The following is a 26,888-nucleotide window of genomic DNA, read 5'->3' as shown; positions in this document are numbered from 1 at the left end:
CATTCTGAGTCCCAGTAAATCAGATAAATGTTTGCTAATGAAATACGTAGCCATGATGTCATTTTGTCACTTCTCAGAATCCAGCTTAGAGAAATGTTTTGATCAAGAAATGTATCGAGGTTATGCAAGAAGGCCCCGAAACCACAAACTCCACCACCGCTCTTCGTCCTCCCCTTGACTTTTCAGATTTCTTGTCAATGACATTTCTGTGAATGTCAAGCCAAACTTGAGTTTGTAAGACCTCCAAATGCAGCGCTACCCCCCCACCTCAATGTACCATCTCTGGTCTTTGTTAGGAAGTGTTGTGTAACCGCACGGAGGGTTTCAGATCAACTCACTTTCTGGTAAAGCAGGAGATGAAGAAAGAGAGTGCCTCAGTCTCTCTCTTGCTTTTTTTCAGCCATTTACAAATCCGGCGCTGCTGCCAGTTGACCAGCGTCAAAGTTTGGCTTCTCTTTAAGTGCGTGTGTGGTCTGTTTACGCTGGTTCACTAGAAATGTGGGACGTCACCCTTCGAAACCTGAATGTTTACACGGTGAATTCTTGGTCAACGAAAAGCAGAAATTAGGATGGACTGAGCAGGTGTGGGGAGGGCTGGTCCTCAACTGACCCCTTTAGTCAGAGTGGGTTTTGTGTCCCAGCGTGTGTCAGTGCTTGCTCACAATTAAGCTAACAGTCTTCCACATAGATGCTGGCTGCTGATAATGCGCTGCAGCTGACATGCCCTGCTGCATCTACCTTTGCATCACGGGCAAACTATCTCTATGCCCATGGGAGGATGACAGATGCAGCTGTCGCTCACACACAGGCACAAACACAAACAGCTTTAACAGCTCCTGTCTGATGTCCTGTGGGCACAATGGTCCTTAAATAACCTCATTTGAGTGTGTGTGTGTGTGTGTGTGTTTGTGAAGAAATCTCCCATAAAATGTGGAGTAAATAAACCAACAAAATGTTATTCTTGTGGAGGAGGTGAGTGAATTTAAATTGATTTTATGGGGAAATCTGAAAAATTATGCTCTGAAATGCTAATAATCAAATAAAAGACAGATCTAAGAATTATAAAACATTTTGGAACCGGCGCTAAAATGCACGTGAAACAGGGAAAGGAAAAACAATCATTGAATTATGGATTGACACAGTAAGAGGAATGCTGGTAACATTAAAAAACAGCCCATGTGTTCTTTATTTGGATTTTATTTTCTGTTCCTTTTATTTCTCTTTATTTCATTCACTCTTGCCCTTTTCCTGCATTTTCTCGATTTTAATGTTACCTCGGGCTGCTGATTTCGCTGGATTTAGTGAAAAACAACTAAAAACTTTTCAATATTAAATTGAAACCGAGACAGAGAGTGCTGACCTCAAACCCCCCCCCCCCCCCCCCCCCTTTCCCGCCGGCTCCGCTTCTCTCAGATGGAAAGTACTTGTTTGTATGGCAGTGTGTGCGGTAACAAGACATCTTAGCCATCAAGTGTGCGTGTGTCACTGTGTTTGTGTGGCTGGACTGTACATATGTATTTTCCTGCCTGCCCCTGTGGGACAAACTGTAGGTCTGAGCACTGATCAGAAAGGTCCTTGTGTCGGGTGGAGGCGGTGGAAATCCCCTCTTGTATCGTTGTGTGTGTGTGTGTGTGTGTGTGTGTGTGTGTGTGTGTGTGTGTGTGTGTGTGTGTGTGTGTGTGTGTGTGTGTGTGTGTGTTTGGAGTGCTGTTTCCCTCAGTCCACCCAAGGCCATAACTGGAGTACTTACTAATATATAGTGAGTGCACATGCCTCTACTCTTAATGTGTTTTCATTATCACCAGTTTTTCTCACCAATACTTTTTACCCATTATGACAAATCATATTTTAACCTTATACCAACACGTTTGTGATTTACTGCTTGTGTCTCATCCATCTAATTAGACCTGACTATAGGTGTAGACCTAAGATCCAGGTTCAAACTGACCTTTTTTTTTCTTTCTCATTATATCCTATATACTTATATTTACAGTGTTTAATACGTCTATTAGACCACCAAAATTAAAAGCATTGGTAATTAACCAAATTATATTTAATGTTTGTCTAATGGTTAGTCCACCAATGTGTACAGGCTGTTTAATTGAAATGATATTTGAAATGTAAAAAAAGTTGAAGTTTACAAAAAACAACAAACAAACCCTGAAAAACATAATAAGGCTTATTATTATTTGTATGTTGCACTTAATTACTTCTTGATTAATTTCTGACTTTTTTTTCCTTCCATATGTTCAGGAGAGAGAAATAAGGAGATGGATGAATGGATGATGGAGCGGTAGATGGATAAATGGATGGGTGGATGGATGGTTGGATGGATGGATGATGATGAATCAGTAGATGATGGATAGATGATGGCTGGGTAGACGGATGTATGTGTGGATGGATGGATAAATGATGGACGGATAGATGATGGATGGATGGGTAGAGGGATGGATGGATGATGGCTGGGTAGATGGATGGATAAATGGATGGATGGATGATGATGGCTGGGTAGATGATGGATGGATCGGTAGATGGATGAATGATGGAACTTTTCATATGAATTTAAAATAGGCAAAGCCAAATAGGAAGTGAAGTCATATTGCGGAAGCTGTGAACTTGTCTTGTTTTATGGTCGACTAGTCTTTTTTATTAGCTCGATTTCTATCTGAAGTAAAGTATTCTAAGCATCGGTGCTTATTTTTGATAGCTGTTGGAGCAATTTAAATATTTTTGACATAAAACTTAGAACCCGAGCCAAATATTTTAGTTCTTAGCAAATAAATCTTTAACAGGTGGTTAACTGGGTCCTTTGCTGGAGGAAAGACTGGTGATTTTGGCCTTGTTTTCCAGCAGGCCAGGGATCAAAGTAAAACCGTTATACAAGTGTTACAGTTCTGTGGCTCTGGCACCTGCCTCAAAACTTGGATTTAATACATGGAGACCTGCAGGTATTTGGCCTTATGGCTGGCTTTAGGGCCTGACTTGCTGAACTAGATCTTGAGACCCAGTTTTGTGTGTTTTGAAATCACGTCCTGAAAGTGATTTTTAGATCAATCCAGCCATGGCTGTTTCTCTCTGATGCAGCTTCATTTTCACCCATCATTACTGCTACGACTTTGGACAAATGTTGAAATACCAGTCGAAAAACTTCTACTGTGGTTCTTGCTTTCTGAGCAGAGTTTAAAAGGTCAAAAGAAAAGACCGTTCCAGGGAAAGGGACCTTTCTACGCTCTTCAAAAACACAAACCACCTCAAAGATGTTGGAAATACTGGAGAGCAACATCTCAAATAAGTGTAAACCGTTTCAAGATCAGGCAGTTGTGGCATTAAACTAAACACACACACACAAACACACACACTCCCTCTTTTTCTTTCACTGCCCTCATCAGAGTGAGGGAAGGCTGTGGGCAAAGTGCCAGGTGCCTCTCATGTTTGGGAGAGCAAACAGGCTCGTGTCTTTGATGGCGAGGAGATCAGAGCGGGGGACGCATTCTACGTGGCCGCGCTAAGGTCGCCGCAGTGCACACCCTGCTGCCATGTTGTGCTCCGCAGCTAGGCGACCCGGAGTATACACAGTGAGTGGGAGAAGAGTGTGTTTGTGTGTGTGTGTTGGTTCAACTCCACCAACCAACTCATCGCACACTCGCCTTTGCTTTCCAAGACACACTCACTCCAACTCTGACGTACAGTTTGCAGTTGTCTGAAAAATGGTTAAACCACAGGAACAGGGTCGGAGCAGTGACTCCCAGGCCAAGCAGGAATCTCTCAGCAGTGGTGACAGCACAAACCTTGCCTTGACTTTCTCTGTCTGTCATCATAATCCCTCTCTGGACCAACTTCATGTGTGCTTTGTAGATGTTTTTGTTCTTTACTCAAGATTTCTTTTATTATAATCCTTCTGCTTTATTTGACCAACATATTTAAAAAGAAAAGAAATAAAAACAACCTAAATGGTAACAGCACAACAGCATTAGAAATGTCACTGCATTTCTGGTAAACGTAACGCCAGTGCCAGTTCCTGTCATTTTATATCTAGGGCGCATTTTCTGACTGCTGTGGTTGGACCTTCAGCCTTCTTCTTACGTCCTAGAAAGCAACAGTGACACATGTTTTGCAGCAGTTGTTATCATTTTTTTTATGACTAAATGAGTGATTAAAAACATCCTGCGTCAGAAATGATGGGCTCATCACGAAGACGTGTCCGATGCCACCGTCTGTTGTCGATGATCAAAAATAAAATAATTAGTGTGATTAAATATTTCTTAATCGGTGGCAACTTTACCAGTTAAGTCAATGCATGTTTTTAATGGTACAACATGTGCGCCTCTGCATGTGTGTTTAGGTTTCGAGGTGTCTGTTTCCTGTGAGATGGGGTAAAGTTTGTTTGTGAGGTGGGGGTATCTAGTTTCCTGTAATAGGGCGGTTGACTTTATGTAAATAAGCTGAGGGCCTCAGATTGGGAGATGACGTTTGGGGGGTTGGGGACTCACACAGACAAGTCGAGTGTGTGACAGAACGAGGTCAGGTCCTGGCTTTCTCTCGATTCCACTGACAGCTGCGAGTCCCAGCAGCTAAAAAGCCTCCTCATGACGAAGGGGCGCTACAACCGTGTCCCACCTCTAGCAGTCCCCCCTCCTCAGCAGCAGGAACCCTGAGCGAGACCCGTGGGTGGACGGTCCCTGGGAGTGGCTGGGCAGCGTTCGGGCTCCATGTGCTCTGTCTGTTCTGACTGCGTGTCTCTGTGTGCCGGCTGTTTGTTGACAGATGACGCGTACCAGAAACTGGCCATGGAGACAATGGAGGAGTTGGAGTGGTGTTTGGACCAGCTGGAGACCATCCAGACCTACCGCTCTGTCAGCGACATGGCCTCCACCAAGGTATGAGAGGCTGCACCTTTCACTGTTTGCTGTTATTGTGTTTCATCATAATGGGGCCATCACACTTGTATTTCGAGCAGATAAATCCAAGTCCATGTGTTGCAAGTGTTTATACAAAAAAAGGGCTCCGCTTTTTAGGGGAGCTCTCAAATCTGACTAGCAAGGGAATCTGCAGGAAGCATTAATCCTTCAGCATAATAAACACATGAAGGGCGGTATACAAAATCCAAAGATGCTACTGCTGAACTTAGCATGACCCATCAAAGTAAACAGCGTTAAAAGTTTGAACATAAACAGAACAGTAATGAGGAGGAGATTGGTTTGGCAGAGGGGGCTGAGATGAGTGCTGATTGGATTAAAAGGCCACCAGCTCACTTATATGTCCTATTTATCATCAGATTTGTTTTCCTGAGCAAACATAAAACTCTCCTTGTTGAAAAGATGGTCTAACAAGCAGGTGTGTGTTTTTTCTTGACCGGCTGTGGCTCTCTTTCCATCTTAGCTGACTAACTTTTCCACTGTCCGCTGATTATTCTGTTTCTTCTGTGTCACCGATTGCGTGTCATGTGCAGTGAAGTTCAATGCCTGGTTTTTATGTGAAGAGACAGGAAGTTGAAACAATGGTACTGAACCACATTCAGCTTAATAATCACTTGTTGTATTGCGCTTCCTGTGCTCGTGTCACTGGATTCTCGACATGATATCTAAGAATTATTAGGTGGCATCCATGACTGTGTGAGTCATGGTAAGTTTGCTCACTTACAAAGAAATGGCTGTATCATTTTCATGGAAAGAGACAGACATACAAGCAAAACACGACTTACTATTTGGTGGTGGACGAACCCTTGTTGGGGTAAGACGTTTCTTTTTGTTGGTCACCAAGTTTGCAAAGATTTCACGAGGGGTTTTGGCCCACTCCTCTTTACAGAAACTCTCTGAATCCTTTAGGTGTTGTGGCTGCCGTTTGGCACCTCGAAGCTTCAGCTTCCTCCACAGATTTTCTAAAAGACTGAGGTCTGAGGCTAGGCCACTCCATGACCTTAATGTGCTTCTTCCTTTCCACTCCTTTGTTAGCACACCCCGTGTGGCAAGATACTGAAAGGAGCTCCAGATTGAGCAGTTTGGTCATTTTATACTTCTTCCATTTCTGAATAATGAAAGCTCATCAAACGTTTTGTACCTCAGTTCCAGTCTTGAGCATATCTAAGGCTTTGCCTCTGACCATGTCCTTGGTGGTGGCGAGGTTCGAATGGAAGAAACTGGTTCTGGTTCTATAAACATGCGTTGAGATGAATGATTGATCCTAATCTGTACACATGGGCACGCAGCCAATCTGTGGGAGTCCGAATCCTAGCTGGGTGGTAGGGGATAAAATATTTATTTCACTCACTAACATGCAAATCAATTTAAAACTTTTATGTAATGTATTTTCTCTGGATTTTTGGTTGATATTTTTTGCTTCTCTCCATTAAAACGATACTACCATAAAAATTAGAGACTGTTCGTTTCTTTGGAAACTTACAAATTCAGCAGGGGATCAAAAAATTATTACTCGGTCTATAATTTATTTCTCTGTCATTAGAATCTCTGCTGCTATTACCTTAAGGGCTGTAATACAAAACACATGGTCTCATAATTGCCTCCTTTTGGCCTTTGCATTCAGATGAAGTCATGGATATCAAAGCACGGTTTCCCCGTTACGACAAGGTTTTACATCTATTCAGTTTTGTACTTTAAGAATTCATCATTCAGAGAAAATGATCAGACCTCGCCTGCGGCTTGAAGTATCCAGTCAGTCCACAGATGTCTGTTTTTAAAATGGTTGTCGATAGAGATAATGTGGTTGGCCGCCGGACACCAAAGTAAATATGTCTGTGGGATTTAAAGGTAGGAAGAGTTCATGAGTCACTGGATATATGGCCATCACTGTTAGAGATCTAAACTGGGCAGTTTTATACCGTAGACTGCCACAGAGATCGGCCACTTGGAGGAAGCTAGATATTTACATTTTTTGGTCTTTTGTTTAAGTCCAAACCACAGAAAGCTGCTGTGTGTGCGATGAGTGTAACTTAGCCTGAAAAACCCTGTCATGTAAACATGTGAATCAAGAGGAAAGCTTATTATTTCTCATGAAAACTGGACAACAGGATGCGAGTGATCCAGCAGTGGGTCAAACACAATGAACTAGAGAGGAAGACAAAGAACGTGTGTGTGTGTGTGTGTGTGTGTGTGTGTGTGTGTGTGTGTGTTTAAGGGATCCTCGCAGACCCCTGGGCAGAGTTACTCTCTCTTCCTGTCTCCTTCCTGATCTCCTGCTGCTCTCTCTATATGACAATAGCCATCCCAACATACCCATTTGGACGGTTAATGGCCGTGTTTATTTATCCTATTGCTGCCGTCACACATCCAGCACTGACAGTAAGCAGGAGCGGTTTCACTTAGGTTGACAGAATCACTGCAGAACTACTGGAACAACTATTCAAACAGTCATTTAGACATGAAAGCAGGGGTGACAGACCAAACACAGAAGACAGGCAGAGTGCAGAGGAAGTCGGAGCATCCATGCTTGTACAAACGTTCTTTAAAGAAGCTGTTGGTTTGCATCACTCCTCAGCTGCGTTTCAGTTTAGCCTGAAATCAAGACTGTAACTGTAGGACTTTTGCAATTGTAGAAAACTTTTTTTTGGATCGAGACGAACGTTATCTGTAGGTGATGATTGAATACAGGAACTTCACTAACTTGAAAGATTCCCAAATATCCCAATAAGGGAAAAACGAAGGAATGGTTTTGCGCTGCTTTTTCCAGAAAACATTACACCTACCCCTCGGTCTGCCAAGATCATCAGACTGTAACACAATGGAAAGCTGACAGCACTTCCACTTGAGCAGATGGATGTAAACTGACAGGTGTGGCCATTTATCGTTGGTCAAACGAAAGAAAAGTAGCTCTCTAAATTGTACTTTCTTATTTTTAATCAGTTCATACTGAACTGTATTTCTTCTTTAAATGTGGAGTCTCCGCTGCGGTCCACAGCGCAGCGTATCAAGTGGCACAATGTGCTTATTATGCATTATGACCCTCTCTCACAGATGTGACTTTGGCAAGTGGGTGAATGTGCCCCGACACGTAACCGTATGTGCACAAGATGCTGATAAGGAGTCGCCCATCGAACATGTGCCACATGTATACATGCCTGTGTCTACGTGAGTGTGCGTGCAGCTGGGTGTCCGTACCCACAGTAGGCTAATCCCCTCATATCTCGGCAGTCTTGTTTTTACAGTAAACTAAAACATTGCACAACTGCAGACCCTTTGTCAACTTGGCCGTTACACCCAACGCGGCTTTGTTAGCAAGAACATACCGATCGGCTCATATGACCCCCGCAACTTCCTATTGTATTTAGGATGGTGGAAAAACTGTTATCCAAGCTGTGGCAGAGTATGAAACATGAGCACAGGGGAGGTGAAACGCAAGAAGATGCGATCGTACCTCCAAGGTGAAGTGCAGGCAGGGGCTGATGCTGAGCACTTACAGTACGTGACTGTCCCCTCTGTTATGTATGGTTGACATAGACGGGTCAAAGTCTGTTGTGAGTTGGAATATGCTCCTTCCAGCACTGCAGACTCTCTGTTGTGTGAAAATACAGCTTAAGCATCTAATGTCTGCTTGATTATAATCAGTTCTTTTTGTCAATATGGGGCTCAAGATCATTTAACAGAGTTACTCACAGATTTAAAAGAAAACTTAAAAAGAAAATCAGATTTAGTAAACTTGAAAAAAGATGAAACAACTGTTTTTTTTAATCATGCGGATTTCACTGAACTTTGGGAAGTGAAGAGAAGATAAAGATTTTATCCCAATTCTGCATGAGCCAAAATTATAATTGAAATGGAAGTTTATAATTGACTGCACTCATTTGCGAAACGTGATGAATTTGCTACCAAAAAAGAAACAACTGGTTCCTGCTTTGAAAAGGTGAAAAGCTGCTGCTTTTGTCCAGTTCATATACCGTATTTTCCGCACTATAAGGCGCACTTACAATCCTTTAATTTTCACAAAAATCAACAGTGCGCCTTATGTATGAATTCTGGTTGTGCTTACTGACCTCGAACTGATTTTATGTGCTACACGGTGCACAGAAATCTGTCAAAACATGTTTTACTACGACTTTGGTAGCTACGAAGCTGCACCAGATTGTCGGTGCATTACGGCTACCATAGCCAGGAGCCTCGCGGAGGAATCTGGGTCCTAAACTCCATCCGTTCAGGTCCCAAAGTCAAATGAACACTGCGACATCACTGAGAGTTAAAACTGTCTAAATTCTTTCATCTTTAATAAAATGATCAGCGTTGCTGTTTTACCAGGTGTAACAATTAAGTTTAACATCCAGGCATCCATGAAAACAGAATTTATTACATTCAACGGAGTTAGAAGTTAACAGGAAGTTAGCTCGCTAGCTTCCACCTAAACATGATATAGCATGTTCTGACTGAGAGATTTCTGAAAAAATCAAACGTACAGCTCTGCTATCACTTCCAACATAAATGAAGACAGAAAACTAAACAGCAGTGGCGTTTGTAGGGTTACTGAAGCTGGACTAGCTGGTATATAATGATGTGCTACGTGATCGCTAGTGACACAGCTATGTTAGCATAGCATAAACACAGTGAAGCTGGAGGATGAACGCTAACTTTTTTCCACTTGATAAAAGTTAACATGAGGGTTCCCGATGGTTAGGGACAAATGCAATCGCATGGCAGGATGCTGTAAACGGACCAAACTTCAGTCAGGAGAACAACTGAGATAATCCATCCACAATACGAGGTTAGTCATTAATATACTGCAACAACATGGGAATAGAGCAGCTGCAGAGAATTCAGCATCAATGAATCAATGCTACGGAAGAGGAGGAAGCAAGAAGAATGAGCTGAGTAAAGTTTGACTTATCTGACTGTTTTGTTTCACTTAATGCGCCTTATGGTCTGAAAAATACGGTATGTGCATTAATTCATTAAGTGTTTTCTTGGTTATCAAAGAAAGCTCAAGGAAAAATGAATCCCTATCCCTGAGCCTGAGATAATGACATCATCATCCCCCCAATACAAAATCCACAAACACCAAGCAGCAAATTACTGCATCTTAGAATGAATAATGAAACCATGAAGAAATCTGATGGAGACGAGCACGTGTAAAGGGCTTTTTAAAGAGCCGGTCACCCGAGTAGATTTAACAGTGACAGCAAAGCTTCGGAGATGTGACTGCCAGCTGCAAGAGCGCTGAGCAGCAAGCAAGAGGAGCAGGGGGGGGAAAAGGCTAGAGGCGGGACTACCCCAAGAGGGAGTGTGTATGTAGCAGAGGTCTAACACAGTCATTGCTCCACAGACACAGGGTGTGAGGTAGAGCCTGATCAGACCTCGCAGTCCCGAGTGAGTCACTAGAGCTGTGGCGTTTCCCAGCGTCAGAGAGCAGAGGCTTGGTCCTTTTACTCATGCTGTAGTCAGACTGAGACTGAGACACTTTAACGGACGGCAGCCCCACTCTACCCTGCACTTTACACACAGCAACATGGGCGCCTGTTGCTTTGACAAGAAAGAGAGGAAATTAGGGAAGCTGAACGGTTGGAGGAAGGTGAGTTTTGTTATTTTTATAATTTTATGCTGGTAGACACAGTTTGTAATCATTCGCCATTCGGTGAGATTTCCTGCCTTGCTTGGACTTAAAAGAACAGATGTTTTGTGGCTTGCTCAAGCTTTTTCTTGCACTGAATGCTATTGGATATATATATATATTTTAATATATTACATACACATTGCTTTTTCATACACATTGTGTACTTATATGCCCTTTGATCCTGGTGGAGTTTGGAGCGAATTTTAGCAGCATTTTATTTCAAGTCTGCACATGATTTCACTTTGGAAGCATGTTGGGAGTATTTATTGCCGCTTCAATTTACTGAAAAGTTTGTCCTTTGAATATTAATTTTCAACTCATGGTGGTCAAACCTGCCTTCTGCATTTGCCTCGGGGGTCTTTTATGCTTCCTTTGCTGCGTATTCCCAAATTGTTTCTGTCTGTGGAACTAGATAACCTTTACTCCCAGAGAATCAAACTCATGAGAGATTTATGGTGCTTCCAGATAATTAAGCGCAGATGTCGTTTTGTTCTTCCTGGCCAAATGCCAAAGCGATTTCTTTAGTTTGTAAGTGACCTATAAGTGACAATAACCAGTATTCACTGTAACTGCATAGTTACTGCTTATAAAAAGTTCAGCTTTGTCTGCTTTTAATGTCTCCAACTGCCTAAAATGAGGGAAGGAGCCACAGATTTAAATCACAGGAGGTCCAGCGGATGGAAAGGAGTGTATCTTAACTGGGTACCAAAGACTTTTTTTTGACATAGGCCAAAACACTCAGGTTGTCTGACGAGAGAAGTAGTGGTGAAGTGCTCGTAGCTTGGGTGCACAGTGTCGAGAACACATTTCTGCAATTCTTTATTTTGCCAGAAGTTAGGAGGAGAATTTAGAACAGACGATTTGAGCATTTCCTGTTTTTTTTTTGCAGCGTGGTCTTTAACAGAGGGTTGCTTTCTGCTTTCGAAGCAGCCCCGACTCGAGCTGAGCATTGCAGCCTCGAGCCTAAAAATAGTGAAGCAAACTACATCTGAGGCTGTGATCACCAGGAGCGATTAGAATCAATCAGTCGGCTTAAAAGCGATTCTCCTTCCCATCCTTTTTTGCTCTCGAAACCTTCATTTTTTCCCCCCTCTATATTTTACTGTACGGGACCACAGATGCATGAATACACTCCATCTCTCACACACACACGCGCACACACAAGCATAAGCGAGTGAGTCAGAGGAAGTGAGAGGTAGTCAGGCCGTCTCTCAGAATTGTCTGTATCTCTAACCAACATACGCACAGTTCATACGTAGGTAAGTTTCCTGATCTTCTCCGAGTTATGTCACTACCCCTCCGCGCCGCTGTGCCGATTTTACAATCTGGCGTCACACGTTTGCTAAACCGAGGAGGTGATTAACCGCAAACGCTGCACGTTTGCTGGTAAAGGAGATGGTTGCACGAGTTATAATCAGCAACGCTGCATGCATGCTGTGAATATGAGACTGTGTTGAGAAGCATAAAAATCACGATAATAAATAAAACTTGCAGCTCCTTGCAAATCCTGAGTGACTTAAATCAAGAAATTGATTACTTTTAAAGTGTGTTTCGCACCTTCACAGAGGTGCAAAGATATTTACAGATTTAGCCATAAGTTGTAAATACCAGTACAGACTGGGAGCCCAGTACTAAGTCAAGACTGACCAGAATGGGTGTAGTGCACCCACTAGTGGCTCAGAGACACAACTTCAGTCTGAACCACTTCAGGCGCAAATGGGTAACGAGACAAACTGGAAAATTTCAGCTGATTTCAGCAACACCAGAGAGTTCCAGTTCAGTCATCCTCTAAGCTGTGGTGCAAAAAGATCAGAACGATGAGGAGAAACAGTCAGAGAGTAACAGACACGATACCCTGAGGCTGCAGCGCCAGCTCAGATAATGGAAGCACGCTGATGTTGCGTAAGATCAGTCTCGTGTCAGAGGGAGACTCCGTGTCTGCCTTCCGGTCCACCTGTCCGCCTCGCCGCCCTGCACGGCGAGCTGTCCGATGGGATCACGTCTGAACGGAGGGGGCTCTGCACGAATGCCCCTCCCTCCACCTCTCATTGATGTACCACGGGCTCCATTCACCTTCCTTCCCTCTGTCAGAGCACCTCTCTGCTGAATCAACCCACCCACCGAAAGCAGGGAGAGAAGGGGAGGAGTAAGAGGTTAGAAGACAGAGATATGGAGCTTAAAGCGAGAGGAAGACGAGATAAAAGCAAAAATAATGGAAAATTTGTTGAAAAAACTGATTTAGATTATAATAAATGAAAGGAGCTAACTGGTGAAACAAATATAATAAAGATTCCAGTGACGGAGAGATGTATCCACACATCTTTGGATGGGTTAATCTCCCTCCAGTGTCATGATGTCAGTGGGAGATAAGGAGGCTTCCCTCATGAAAGAGCCAACTCCAAACACACACTGGCAGCGACACATTGAAACACACACACTTATAAAACATGTCAGCACTGACTGGGTTTAAATGCAGGTGACGGCGCTCGCAGGCTGCTGCGGAGCGTGTGCGCACTTTTCTCGCAGCTTCTGGGGGAAGCACGGCACTTCGACACTGCATCCTGTTATTTCTGGTTTCTTTATATATTATGCAGTGAGCTATTATATAAAGAGCTGCCTCCTCCTTTTCTGTGTTTTTTCTTCTCCTTGCATCCCACCTCCTCGCTTCTGGTTCTTTCCCTCATTGGCAGGATAATCCGGAAGGAATTCTCTCGGGAAAGCTTTCATCTCCCCCTCATCTTCCCGCACACACACATTAGGGCCGAGAGATTCTCTGGGAACCTCTGTTTACAGTTTCCTGTGGATATGTTCTGAAGCGTGAGGGAGGTGTCGCAGCTGTCCTCAAGGTTTTCACACATAAGAGCCCAGTCGTGATTGACACGTCTGGTGCTGCTGGTGTTACGCTCCGGTCAGGTGGGCCTGGCCTTGTACACCGCAGCCAGTATCAACACCTGCTCTGAGGACAGCCCATCGATTCTGCCAGCGAAGCAGACAGACAGAGATTGATGACTGTGTTGGCTAGTGGAAGCCGAGAGAGAAATTGACATGTAAGCGGTGGAGAGTGAGGGATAGATGAAGCAGAGCGAGGGAATGGTGGTGGAGGCGAGGAGGAGGAGGCGATTTTCAGCCTGTGCATCAGTGGATGCGAGCAGGGGCGATGTGTGTGGTGAGTCCTCGTGACAGCTCAGCAGCTACAGCACATGTCTGCCTGGGAAGCAATAGGGGAAGCCTCTCTCCTTCGCCTCCCCTCTCCTCATTTAGAAAAAAAAACCAGCCTGACACTGGCTACCTAGTGCTGTTGCCATGGCGTTGGGGTGTTCTGGTAATTGGCGCACACGCAGTTACAGGCAGCGAGAGAAACCGTGGGCTTCGTGTCACCTAACTTGGGGAAGGAAGGACACAATTATCTTCCTTCTTCTCTAACCGTCTCGCCTCCTGTGTCTTGGCTGTTAAAAATAGCCATCCACAAACACCCTGTCAGCATCTAATATTATTATGGGGTGCGGATAATGAACAGGCTTATGAGTTCTCCACAATGGCTGCCGTGGCTGCACGTCAGGAGACAACAGAAGACACAAAAGAGGGGGCGGGAGGGGATAATAGAGATAATGGCGATTAGAAATACCATCGCTGTACGTTCATATTCTTCAAAACGTGCTGCAGCATCCCTCTCGCTCTTCCCATTGTTTCACTCGTAGATGGGAGGCGCAGTTTCACAGCTTCATGACATTACAGGGCCTGGGAATGAAGGAGGACGGACATTACTTGCAGTGGTTTTGTAGTTGAGAGAAAAAAGAGAGCGAAAGAGTTCATATTAAATGGATATTAAATATCAATCACTCACACACCCCTTTATAACTTTACATATACACCAATGCCAAGCTGTAGTTTGGGCTCCCCCCTTTCCCCCCCACTTTCTGTCAAATCATGTGTTCTGACTGGAGTGTGTTGCTGGGGCTGGCAGACTACAGCGAGGGCGAGAGGAGGGAGGGAGGGAGGGAGGGAGTGCTACAGCAGCGAGAGCAGCAAAGCGAGACAAATCCAGTAGAGGAACCCCCCCTCTAGTCAGATGAACATCACTGCCTCACTCCCGCCTCCTCCTCCTCCCCTCTCCATCGCCGTTTTTCCCCTCCTCCCTTCCTCGCTTCTTCTCCATTATTCATCAGTGCGCAGACAGTCCCCAGCTCACGGCTCCAGCTGCTGCTCCAGCCGATCCATCGAGCCCGCTGGGTCTCCTCGCTTACAGCTCCTTCTTTCACGCACATCCGTCCATCCTCCCAGATTTCCATTCCCAAGCATGGAAACTCAGAGCTGGCCCTTTTCTGCTGCTGAGAGAGAGAGTGAGCCACCATCGAGCTGCTCTCTTAGCTGCTGAGAAGAAGAGAAACCCGAGAGGAGAGAAGAGAGGATTTTTTTTTTCCCCCCTGTTTTTGGGTGCTGGAGGAATCCTGATCATCTGCCTCTAATTTGCCCCCATCCTCCCTTTTTGGATTACAGTTCTGGCTTTGTGTAGGAACGAGAAAACGGGGTCCAAAATGCCTGAAGCCAATTACCTGCTGTCGGTGTCTTGGGGTTACATTAAGGTGTGTGGCGCTTATCTACGTAGCTTGTGGGGATACCGCGTTGGCCTCATTATAGCTCTCTGTGCTGTTCTGTCATTAGAAGCTAAAGATCGGTTTGGAACCGATCGGCTGCTTTTGTGGGCACGACGCGTGCACCCAAAGATATTTCCATCATTATTAGAGGGTTGTTGTCGATGGTGGTGGGGGATCCGACGGCTCGGGCTCCATCTTGAGCCCTCTGCAGAGCTGTGTGTCTGTGTGTGCACGCGCATGCAACAGCCTGTCATAAACAGCTGCTGCTGCAGTGTCTGGGTCTCTGTGTACTCTGTGCCTGTTTATCACAAGTGTTTTTTTAAATGTTTGAACCACCGTAGAACTGTTCGCAATGTGCAAATTGCATGAAATTACGTGAAATGTTGGCAACAAGAGGAACGTCTCGAGCTGCGTGCAGATTTTCCTCTTGCATCATTGAAATTTTTGCACACTGATGCAGGGAAAATGGCTAAATGCCCCAAATATGCGACCCAGCGTAATAAAACTGTGAAGTGTTTGCTGCGGGTAATTTGAGGCTTATTAAAAAGTGGCAGCCTACTCACTGTTAACGCTAATAATTATCTGCATCTTAATTCATTTCAGGGAAAACTGTGGAAAAGCACAAATATCAAGTGACATTCTTGACCTGGCAGAATAAAACTGGGCACTTGTAAATTTTCCATGTAACCGTATATATCCTAATGTTTCCCAGATTTCCTCTCCAGTGGAAACTGACGACATTTCTCTCTCTCTCTCTCTTCCCCCTCCTCCTCCTCTTTCTCTCTTGCAGTTCAAGAGAATGTTGAATCGGGAGTTGACGCACCTATCCGAGATGAGTCGGTCTGGGAACCAGGTTTCCGAATTCATCTCCAACACCTTCCTAGGTAAATGGAAGTCTTGTGTACACAAACTCAAAATCACGACCATGTTCATAAGTTAAACAAAAACAGCTACTGGATGTTTATGATCCATCTGAAGCCTCCACAAATCACGTTTATGACTTGTGTGTTTGGTCAGATATGCAACATTACAGCTCACAGAGCTCAATTTCTTTTCTTTCTTTGTGGAGGTTCGGTCTTTTGCATGATGTCGAGCTGTGCAAGTTGCTCTGGCTGGTTTCCTGTGGGGGCGTACCATAAAAAAACTGCGCCATTAAGCTTTGTGTCGACGTTTATGACATCTGACCGTTGAAACAGAACTGAAAAAAGTATTAATATTTAATTTCTCAAAATATTACGAGAATAAAAAAGGGTATCGACTGTAAAGAAGGCTTCGGAGTCTGAACTGGAACTGGATGCTGTCGGCGTGGGCTGCACGTCTGAGAATAGATGCGGACATCTAATTATGAATATTCAGCTTTAAAACCTTTCTGGTTTTGTTCTTGGCACCAAAGCACAAAAAGAAACCGTAATGCAACAAACGGCTCTAGAAACATCAATCAACAACCGATGAAACAAAACAGATTCAAAGTTGATTTTCAGGAAACCTGATAAGTCTACGGAAGAGTGCTCGATGCAGGATGCACAAAGCCAGAGAAATAAAGTAGAAGTAAATGATCTCATCCCAGATATACAGAGGGAGAAAGAAAAAGGCTGATATATTTCAGAGATAATGCTCATAAAGGTAGCCGAGATTATTCAGACACTCTGTTTCCGATCGTTTGCCGTCCCCCGCTGGTATAGCGCTGTCAGTGGATCCCTCGCCCCCGTTTAGAGCGAGACGGGCTTTGAGAAGAAGCAAACGAGCGAGGGAGGGAGAGACCTCACTGCACTGAAGGGAAAAAAATGGAGGTATAGAGGAACCCCCTTTGCTGGCAGGGAGATGAGCTCGGCAGATTGGGTGACTCATCCCCATCTTAATGCATCTTTGTCAGCAGGGACACCTTGTTGTCCCTCTCTCTCTCTGCCGATCCGAGAATCCACTCACCAACGACTTCGATAAGGAAATGAGGATTACCCTGCTGAAGGGGGCTGAAGAAGCAAAGGAGGAAAGAGAAAATATTAATCAGAAGAAAAGGAGTCAGCACAGCAGACCTGGCACGGTCCATAGCTCACCAAAAGGACTGTTTTAATCCTTCCATCCACTAAGATTAACATCGCATCAGTAATGCACTTATTTCTGCTTTATCCTATTTTTGTTACTAAAAAAAAAGAGCATCATTCAGTCTCAGGGAAATTAAATTTTGATGCCATAGGCCTGGTAGATCCATCACAAGTCCCATCGTTTTGTGACAGACGACCTCATGCTTGGTAAAACGGTGCTCGTGGAGCACGATTCATCCCCCAGATAAATAAACATCTCAGACTTTTAGCGGGGACTATTTTAATCAAGGATTTCCAATTACGATTGCTTTCGACACAGCAGCTCACGTGTGCCTTTAATTTATTTTTTGGGACCTTTTCCCAGCTGTCCTTGCATCATAAATCTGTCATAACTCCCTTTGGATCAGCCAGCACACCCAACTTTGGGAAAATAGTCGTCTCCCAGGCTCCTCTTCCATCTTCCCCACCGAATCTCTCAGGGAAGAGCTTGTGGAGGAGGGTGAAACGAGTTTGGCTGAAATCTAAGTGAACGTGGGAGGTGACAGAGGATTGGAAAGTGAGAGCGGAAGAAAAACGAGACAAAATAGCCGATTGGGATATTTATTTCATCTGCTGATTTGTTTGCATGTTTCGTACCAGCTAAGTTGAGAGAAAAGAGTGAGCTCAGTTTATCCATATTTCAGCTAACAGACACACATATATGTTATATACAGGCAACACGCAAACACTGCACAGCAGTGGTGACAATGACTTGTAATAAATTAGAGAGCAATACATTGCTCCTCCTTTTGTTTCCACGCAGCACATGTCTGAGTGTGCTTAATTGCCCGTTCTCAATTACCAGGCGAGAACTGAAGAGCGATCGAGGCGCGGGGAGAAGAAGGCAGAGAAATGTGAGGGAGAGCATGAGAGTGAAAGTGATTATTTGAATTACGCCTGGTAATTGAATAACCCTCCGCAGGGGAAGGCTGATAGGCCAGCAATGAGCCGAGTCGAGGCTTGATAGACGAGCGCGCGGCGCGCACGCGTGCAGAATAGCCGGTCCCTGCAGGGTCTTATTCGGTTCCTCTGCGACTGCAGTAAACACGGCGGTGTAAGCTCATTACAGGAAAAAATCACTTCTATCATGTTTATTTTTAGCACAGAGACTGGCGTGATGTCAGTGTTTATTTTAATTTTTTTGCCTTCCGATTCGTTTTATTTAGCCGCACAGGCTCGCTGATGTCATCAACTATTGAATCTGATAGAGCTGCAAAAAAACTCCAACAGTTTTGCCCGTGGCGAAGCCTCAGCTTTGAGTGTGTCAACGGGCTGACCTCCGAGAGTCACAGAGCGGGAGATGAGATGTGAGCCACCTGCTGTGAGGCTGGGATGGGGGGGCGGAGGCGCTGCAAGGGGGGTTGAGGGATGTGGATGAATGAGCAGTGGGAGCTCTGAGAGAGAGACATGGATGACAGCGAGCATAAATAAGCAAACGACTGGAGGGACAGATGAATGAATGAGTGAGCGAATCAATAAACCCCCCGAGGAATTAACCTGCCACAGGTGCGTCTATATAGCACACCTGGGTTCTCACATCCCAACCATCATACAAGACATCTTCACTGAACTGCTGAATAAGCCTCTTACCTTCTACTTGACCAAAATCCATCTTTTTTTTTAATCCCCACTCACGTAGACAAACAAAATGAGGTGGAGATCCCATCGCCAACATCCAAGACACGGGAGAAGAAGAAGCAGCAGAAGCAGCAGCTGATGACACAGATTAGCGGGGTCAAGAAGGTCTCCCACGGGCCCTCGCTCTCGAGCAGCAGCATCGCACGCTTCGGGGTCAAGACTGATAAGGAGGAGCTGCTGTCCAAGGAGCTGGAGGACCTCAACAAATGGGGCCTGAACATCTTCTCGGTTTCAGAGTTCTCCAACAACCGACCTCTCACCTGCATCATGTACGCCATCTTCCAGGTAAGGACTCCTCTACTACTTCCTACTACTTAAACGTTACCTGGGTTTCCTTCCTCATGTTTATCCCTGTATCCTTCTCCTAGGAGCGAGACCTTCTAAAGACATTTAAGATCCCGGCAGATACATTTGTGGCCTACATGATGACATTAGAAGATCACTACCATTCAGATGTGGCCTACCACAACAGCCTGCACGCTGCTGACGTAGCACAGTCCACACACATCCTCCTCTCAACTCCAGCCCTGGATGTAAGTCTTTCTGAAAGCGATGTCTTAAAGTCCGACTTGAACTCGAGGTTTGGTAATGCCAATCATTAGCTGGCCTTACAGTAGCTCTCCACTTTGGTTGAGTTCGTCCGTTTTTGAATCAGGAGCCAGAATCTGCTGAAATAAGGGAAAACTAAATTAGGAGGGTGAGCTCTTACATCACCTCGTGTGTCACTTTCCTGGATGGCTAAAGAGCTCCACGTCCTTCCGATGAATCATCTATATTTTCCCTTCTCCTCTTCTGAGAGAATCCCCCCTCTCACACGCCTTATTTGTTCAGATTTTCCGGTGAACACTTTCTAAAAGCTCTATTCAAGCTCGAGTAGCTGGTGAGATGCAGCCATGTCAACATGACCCAATCTGAAGATCCTGATTTACACTTCTAGGCTCTCCCCATCTGTCGTCATAGCAGCCAGCTGGCGGCGTATTATACTGTCACAATGTATCTTCACAAAAAAGGCAGACAGCCTATTAGCTAGCTTGTTGAGGAAATACTAATTCTCCGTCCTCGTGTGACCTTGGCAGTGTGCCGTTTTTCTTTGAAGGCAGAGTGTGACAGAAACAACTGGATTTCTCCCACATTGCCACTCAGCTGTCAGTGTCAAAGATTATCTGCTCTTTGCTTTCAGCTTCAATCTCAGGACATTGTTTAACACTGTTCCTTTCTGATTACTTTTACAGGCGGTCTTCACAGATCTCGAGATCCTGGCAGCCATCTTTGCTGCAGCTATCCATGACGTTGATCATCCCGGAGTATCCAACCAGTTTTTAATCAATACCAGTAAGTCTGAAACGCTTAAACAAAAAGTGTCCACTCATATGAGACGAAACAAAGCCATCGGAGCATGTTTAACCATCGGTTTTTAACCACTACGCAGACTCTGAGCTGGCTCTAATGTACAACGACGAGTCTGTGCTGGAGAACCATCATCTGGCTGTGGGATTCAAGCTGCTACAGGAAGACAACTGTGATATCTTCCAGAACCTCACAAAGAAGCAGCGTCAGTCCCTGCGCAAGATGGTTATCGACATGGTAGGAATTCCAGATTCTTGTTTCTTTACAATTATTTCATAGTAAAACTAAAAAAAACAGAAACTTTCCAAAGCCAGATGCTGATCAAGTGTTTTTTCTTCTTTTGTTCAGGTTTTGGCCACTGACATGTCCAAACACATGAGTCTGCTGGCCGATCTGAAGACTATGGTAGAAACGAAAAAGGTGACGAGCTCCGGAGTGCTGCTGCTAGACAATTACACCGACAGGATACAGGTATGTGTGACGTCTGCCTGAGCAGTAATAATGGCACAAGTTTGTGCACGAGGGGCTCAGTCACGTCATCCATCTCTTTTTTGTAGTCTGTGTAGTGACACAGTCTTCAACTCTGTATGACTTCCAGGTGCTGCGTAACATGGTGCACTGTGCCGACTTGAGTAACCCCACTAAGTCCCTGGAGTTGTATCGTCAGTGGACTGATCGGATAATGGAGGAGTTCTTTCACCAAGGAGACAGAGAGAGGGAGCGGGGCATGGAGATCAGTCCGATGTGCGATAAACACACAGCCTCAGTGGAAAAGAGCCAGGTATGCAGAAACTGTATTAGCTATGATGGAGAGAATTCCCAGGAAAGCTTTAAAAGACACTGACTCCTAACACTCGTTTGTTTCTTTCAGGTGGGCTTCATAGACTACATCGTACACCCTCTGTGGGAGACCTGGGCCGACCTGGTCCACCCCGATGCTCAGGACATTCTGGACACGCTGGAGGACAACAGGAACTGGTACCAGAGCATGATTCCCCAAAGTCCCTCTCCGCCCTTCTACGACCAGAGCACACACGGACACAGCGGAGGCACCGGAGGGCCGGGGGGCGGGGAGAAATTTCAATTTGAGCTGACCTTAGAGGAGGAGGACTTGGACGGAATGGAAAAAGACGGCGACGCGGAGGAAGACGAAGAGGAGGAAGAGCTGGAGGAGGAGGAGGAGGAGGAGGACAGTCTAGGAGATTTGCGTTCTCCTCCGCTGGACTATTTGGACGGTCAGGAGAATGACGAGGAAGGCATGATCGAGCCCACGACAGCTATAGAGATCGTGACGCACGAGGCTTCGCCCACAGACACATAGGGCTTCCAGCATCAGGTTCACTCGGTGATTTGAAAGGCGGGTGTTTTTTTTGGAAAAAGAGGGGAAATCCTCTTGCTGTCCTTTTTAAAAAGCCCACAGAGGCAAGGGCTTAGTTTTGCCCCGCGCAGTGGCATGTTGCACTTGGGTGTTTGAAGCCAGGCACGGACGGACGGTTTCAGCGAAGCGGCTTCAGAGTTCTCAGGAAATAATTCACGCGAACAATTGAGTCTTGATGGGAAAGCAAGACTGATGGTGGAACTTGAAGGATTTCAGCCAGTTTGGAAAATGGTTACTTTTCTTTTCTGGACTGGCATTAAATGGACATTGACACTACTGAGAGAAGTTTTGTACCTTGAGACTTTTTTACCGATACACGATATGATCTAGAAGTAGCATAGAGTGAGATCTACTGATGGAGACACATTTGTATAGCAAGAGGAAGTGTTTACTTTTTTCCTGTACCATTTGTCAAAGGACTTGTGTGCCTTTTTTACTATTGTCTTTATAATAGTTTTTTATTTATTGAACACTCTAGTATGTCTGTGAAATGTTTTTTTGTTTGTTTGTTTTGTTTTTCTTAACTGAATAGAGCAAATTTTTTTTTGTATATTGAAAAAAGTCTTCCATGTATTGGGCAATAGAGATATCCAAACAAATGTCGACAAACAACTTTTGGACAAATTCATCTAAACGAGAAAACATTTCAGCACAAGTTCCTTCTTTACACGTGGAATTCAAATCCATGGTTCACGCCGCACGTTTAGCTTCTTGCTTTCTGTATCACATGTCAGTCAATGAATGTCACAGTTGCACACAAATACAACACCTCTCATTCTTGTTAAACAGCTTTTCTTTTAGTTTTTAATGGCCTGCAGACCATTGCACTTCCTGCTGTTTCAAACCAACACTCGACTTTTCATGCAAAATGCTAAATTCCTACATGATTCCTGCTGATCTTTCAGTGTAAACTGTTTGAGCTAGACACTTTTGTCTGTTCATTTTTGCAGTTATGTTGCTGTGAAACAGGCGTTACCCACGTTCAAGCCCTCATTGCCAGATAAAATGCGCAGAAACCCGAGCAAACAGGCCCTTACGTCAAGCTGCTAAGATCTGCGATGAAAAGAAATCTGCTCAGGATAAAATGCGCAACAGCGATGAGTCTATTTTTAGCCCACAGGTATGCTACAGTGGTAATAATCCTGTTAGTTGAAATGGGTTCTGACCACAGACCCGTCTGATGTAACACCCCCCCCCCACCCCGGCCTCTTTGCAATCAGGCCCAGACCAGATGATTAAAGGCGCTCTTGCAGCTGCCTGTCTGAAAGGCACTCTTCGACCCTCATCAGCGTCAGTATTCACATGGTTTACAAACCCCTCTAGGCTCCGCGGACACGACCTCAAAACAATCAGGCCAGCTATTTCTTCCTCACGCTAAAAAATCCCTGATGTTCTGCTCCTGCTCATTGACGTCAGTTGAATATTGTCCCTCCCTCTCTGCTGTATCAGGTTTCCAGGACAGTCAGGTTATGAGGATTTGGCACAGCTGGAACTGCTGGATTCAGCATGTAAGGCTATGCCTGTTTCCACAGAAAAAAAAAATTAAAAAAAAATAATAATAGGAATAATTAGGCGCTCTAGTTTAAAACAACCCCCAAAAATGTCTGATGGTTTGAAATGGTTTGCAGGCCATTAGACTTTGGCTCTCGTGGCTTCTGTAATCACGTCTTTTTCTCTTTTTTTTAATTAGTTTACTGATACTCAAAGGTACTTCAGCTGATTTCACATAAGCATGCTTAGTTTTGTGTATGGAGTATGTGAGTAAGTTTCATATGTATGCACAAGCGTTGATGTATGTATGTGTCTGGATGAGGTCTTAGCCTCATAAGGCCTTACCCCCATCACTCCAAACCTTTGTCTCTACTGTTTGTCGCTAGAAGCTCAAGTTGGTCCTTTTGCTGTTTATAACAGTGTATTTATTCTATACTTTAAGCCTGTAAATAAGAAATACTGGTTCAGTGTAAAATCTATTTTAATTTATATGCACTTGCATTACCTGGAAGTGGTGGTGTCTAATGTGTAGAAGACTCTTAATTAGAGCCTTTTTATATATGTATCATATATTGTTTTTATATATATAAATATATATAAATATATCTAAGTATATATTCGCACAATGTTTTGAGTGCCCAACAGAGCAGCAGCTAAAGAGACATATTGTTGTTGTTAGATGGAAACCTTGTATCTACGAAACAGCTTCTTTTTTTAATTTTCACATACAAGTTTAGATACATTTAAATATCATGTCACAGACAAGAACATGGAAATTATTAATATTATGCATGAATATTAAACCAAAAATGTTGTCACTTTGTTTTTCTGTCTTGAATTTCATCTAAATCTGTTTTCCAAATATCAGAGTTCTGCTGAAATAGTCTGAATCCAAGAAAATACAACACATTAAACACATTTTTGACCAACCGCATTTCACTACAAGGTTTTCATCTGACATCAGCAATTTGGTAACCCAGAGGCAACATAGAGGTAGGAGTTAGGAACATCTTAGCTTAGTCGGTGCTCGGTTTTAAAGTATGCTAATAGCTTAGCATATTAGCTTAGCTCCCCTCAGTGGCTCGTTACAACCTAAGCTTCTCCATCTGGCGTTTGAATGAAGATTGCTGATATACGAGGCCAGATACAGGTTCGACTGACAAACACAAAGCGATTGTCTCCTTTTACACTTAATGCACTTCATGTAAAAGTAGATCTCATGGGGACGGTATTGTTAGCATGCTACAACACGCCCCGCACTAACATGAAACATTCTGGATTACCAACAAAAATGATCTTATGTAACTGATTGTGCTAAAGTGTTTCTGACCAAACTTGTTAGCAGTTTTGAAATTCAAATTGTCAGTATCAACATTAACTATGTTCAAGCTTCTTCTTTTTTTGGTCCTAGTTGTGTCCAAATGGTTAGCCAGATTTAGCACTATCTGCATGAGAGATGGGTTTGTTTCTTTTATTGTCAATAATATGTTCAAGTCTGCCAGTTGTTGCAGGTGGGTTATTAAATGTTTCACACAATGTATGGTATTATATTGTATATTGTGTTCAAAAATAAATCTGAAATACTTTTTCTATGAAGTGATTAAAAGCAAAGCATGAATATATTCCTACTGTGTCTGCCGTTCTTCTCCCTTTGTGGCCTTGTTATTTTCACCATGGGTGTGAGCAACAAATTGGGTCACAGTCATGCTCCTGGTGGGTTTTCACGTGTTTGTCATGTTTCATTAGTCTGCCTCACAATAGAAGACTGTATTTACAGAGCACCTGGGTCCTGTTCTGTAAAAATAGCCTGTGTATGAAAGTGTACTAAGAATGGCCTAAAATCCCTGCTAGTGGCACCTGGAGGCCTGCGCTGCTCCTGACATTCAAGCTGACTAACAAGGTATGAATTTACACAATAGTGTCCTGTTCTCAATGTCTCACTTGCCTAAAAAAAAAAAAATCAAAGTCAACATCAGTGACAACTTTCTGATGCCAGGTAGTCAGAATAGGTGATCTGGAAGTCTTGGCAATCAAGGAGCAAAGAAACAATCATTCTAACTGGAACACAACTGTGAAGATTTCCTACAAAAATTTTATGATAATCAGACAGCAGATGGTTAAAAAAAACAACTACTGCTGCCAATGAGACTGTTTCCAGTGAATGTGCGTAACTCTGTTAACATCCAAAATCTGAATCTATCTAGGATATGATATAATCGTCAGTTGGTGTGACGTCAGTGACTCTGCATTGAGTCCAACAGCTCGTGTGAGGCTAACTTATGTTTGATGAGCCTGAGCAGCTATTCAAGTCCAACAAGAGACATAAAGACAAAGGGGTGAATTAAAAGAGTGCTCCTGTGTACTGGTGTCTGCCCCCAATTAACAGACTTCAACACTTGGTTGTAACTCTATATTTCAAACACATGATGTTGGCATGATTCTTTTCCGTGTTCCCTTTTTCTGATTGCCAAGTGTGGAGTGGCGACACTGCTGAACTTCCAAAGTTAATTCATTTCAGCAGTTTGTCACATGTTTGTGTCACGTGATGTCATCAGCGCTTCATTAAATGGAATGAGATGCGGCTGCTTGCTGTGGATTTACGCACCTTCAAATTCTTGCTGCCTAGAGTTAGAGGCCGATGTGGGGTCAGAGGCAGGTTAAGGGATGTTGCCATAATCAATTTTGACCTTTGACTTGAAGTCACACAAGAGAAACAAAAAATAGAGCCAGAGAGGACATTTCCTTATTTAGTCCAGCAGACTCAAAACTCAATTTACAACATGAAACCAGAGAATAAGAGCAGAGTATTGTAACACTCAGCACTACTACATAAATGTTTCTCTTAAAGCCTTCTAATATGCAATAAAAATATGGAAACCTATCAAGAAATTAAAAAAAAATCCAGACATGTAATTTTCCTTAATTAGTTGACCACAACCGAGTGCCTAAATAAATAAATAATCTGGGACTCTGGCCCGTCCAGACAGAAATAAACCATTAAATATAGAAATAATTCTCAGGTCAGGAAAGTGACGTGGAATTAAAATTGGTCCTCGTATCTGTACTATGTTCCTCCTCATTCTCTTTGATGTCCCCGTGTACGCTGCATCATCACAAAGGTTTGGCTCTAATGTGCTGAGATGGGACACAGTGTGACACAGACTCAGCGCCGCAGCCTACACGCAATCTGACAGGGCTGTCCTCATGCGACATAAGGCCTTCGCATATGAACAGAAACGCACACGTAAATACGCTGCCCGTTTTGTGCCCCAGTTAAAATGTTACACACAAACGAACACCTTTCAGACGTGCGCAAGGGTGCTTTCCAACACACACGGGAGAGATGTGAAGTGATTATTAAAAACAGATGGTACAAATGTCAAACAGAATCAATTTCTGCAGTAGCTGAAGTTTTATTTTAGATGTCAAATAACAGCTGCAGTATTGCAAAGTTTCAGCTGACTGCAAAAGACTGAAGTGTTCTGGTCTCGATGCAGTTTTTATTGCAATAAATGATTTTAAAGGTAGCTGCATTGACCTGCATTGCTATGCAAAATAAATGCAAAGTATTTCAAAACTAGAAAGTCTCGACTCGTTATCTTTATTTAGCCATCTCTCTGGGCCAAGCTGTGAGTGTTGAGCAGCAGGTGTTAGGTGAGGCCTAACTTCAGGCTCCATATGTAAATACCTGTGATCAACATAACTAGATTTTAAAAAGTGCACGCAAACTCTTCTGAGATAATATTTCCATATCAGATTCATCAGCGCTATTCCAAATTAAGGCTGAAAAAAGACAAAAACCTTCTCTTT

The 26,888-nt window shown here is 43.8% G+C and overlaps 1 protein-coding gene across 1 annotated transcript in view; it reads left to right on the top strand.

Annotated features, from left to right (window-relative positions):
- pde4ba (phosphodiesterase 4B, cAMP-specific a) overlaps window positions 1-24,688 on the top strand; it is a 75,545-nt gene extending 50,857 nt beyond the window's left edge. The window contains exons 6-14 of the mRNA XM_085375761.1: window positions 4,765-4,877; window positions 15,934-16,027; window positions 18,864-19,147; window positions 19,231-19,395; window positions 20,095-20,194; window positions 20,292-20,446; window positions 20,558-20,680; window positions 20,808-20,990; window positions 21,081-24,688. Coding sequence (XP_085231887.1) covers window positions 4,765-4,877; window positions 15,934-16,027; window positions 18,864-19,147; window positions 19,231-19,395; window positions 20,095-20,194; window positions 20,292-20,446; window positions 20,558-20,680; window positions 20,808-20,990; window positions 21,081-21,530 — 1,667 coding nt within the window. The 3' untranslated portion in view covers window positions 21,531-24,688. The remainder of the gene's footprint in view (window positions 1-4,764; window positions 4,878-15,933; window positions 16,028-18,863; window positions 19,148-19,230; window positions 19,396-20,094; window positions 20,195-20,291; window positions 20,447-20,557; window positions 20,681-20,807; window positions 20,991-21,080) is intronic.
- The last annotated feature ends 2,200 nt before the right edge of the window (window positions 24,689-26,888 follow it).

The sequence above is a fragment of the Diplotaxodon limnothrissa genome, linkage group LG17 (assembly GCF_057381915.1).
Source record: "Diplotaxodon limnothrissa isolate DT_005_m linkage group LG17, D_limnothrissa_male_GT1.1, whole genome shotgun sequence".
In the NCBI taxonomy this organism is placed as follows: domain Eukaryota; kingdom Metazoa; phylum Chordata; class Actinopteri; order Cichliformes; family Cichlidae; genus Diplotaxodon; species Diplotaxodon limnothrissa.
Note: the sequence above shows the minus strand (reverse complement) of the source record. Positions and strands in the feature narration are given on the sequence as shown.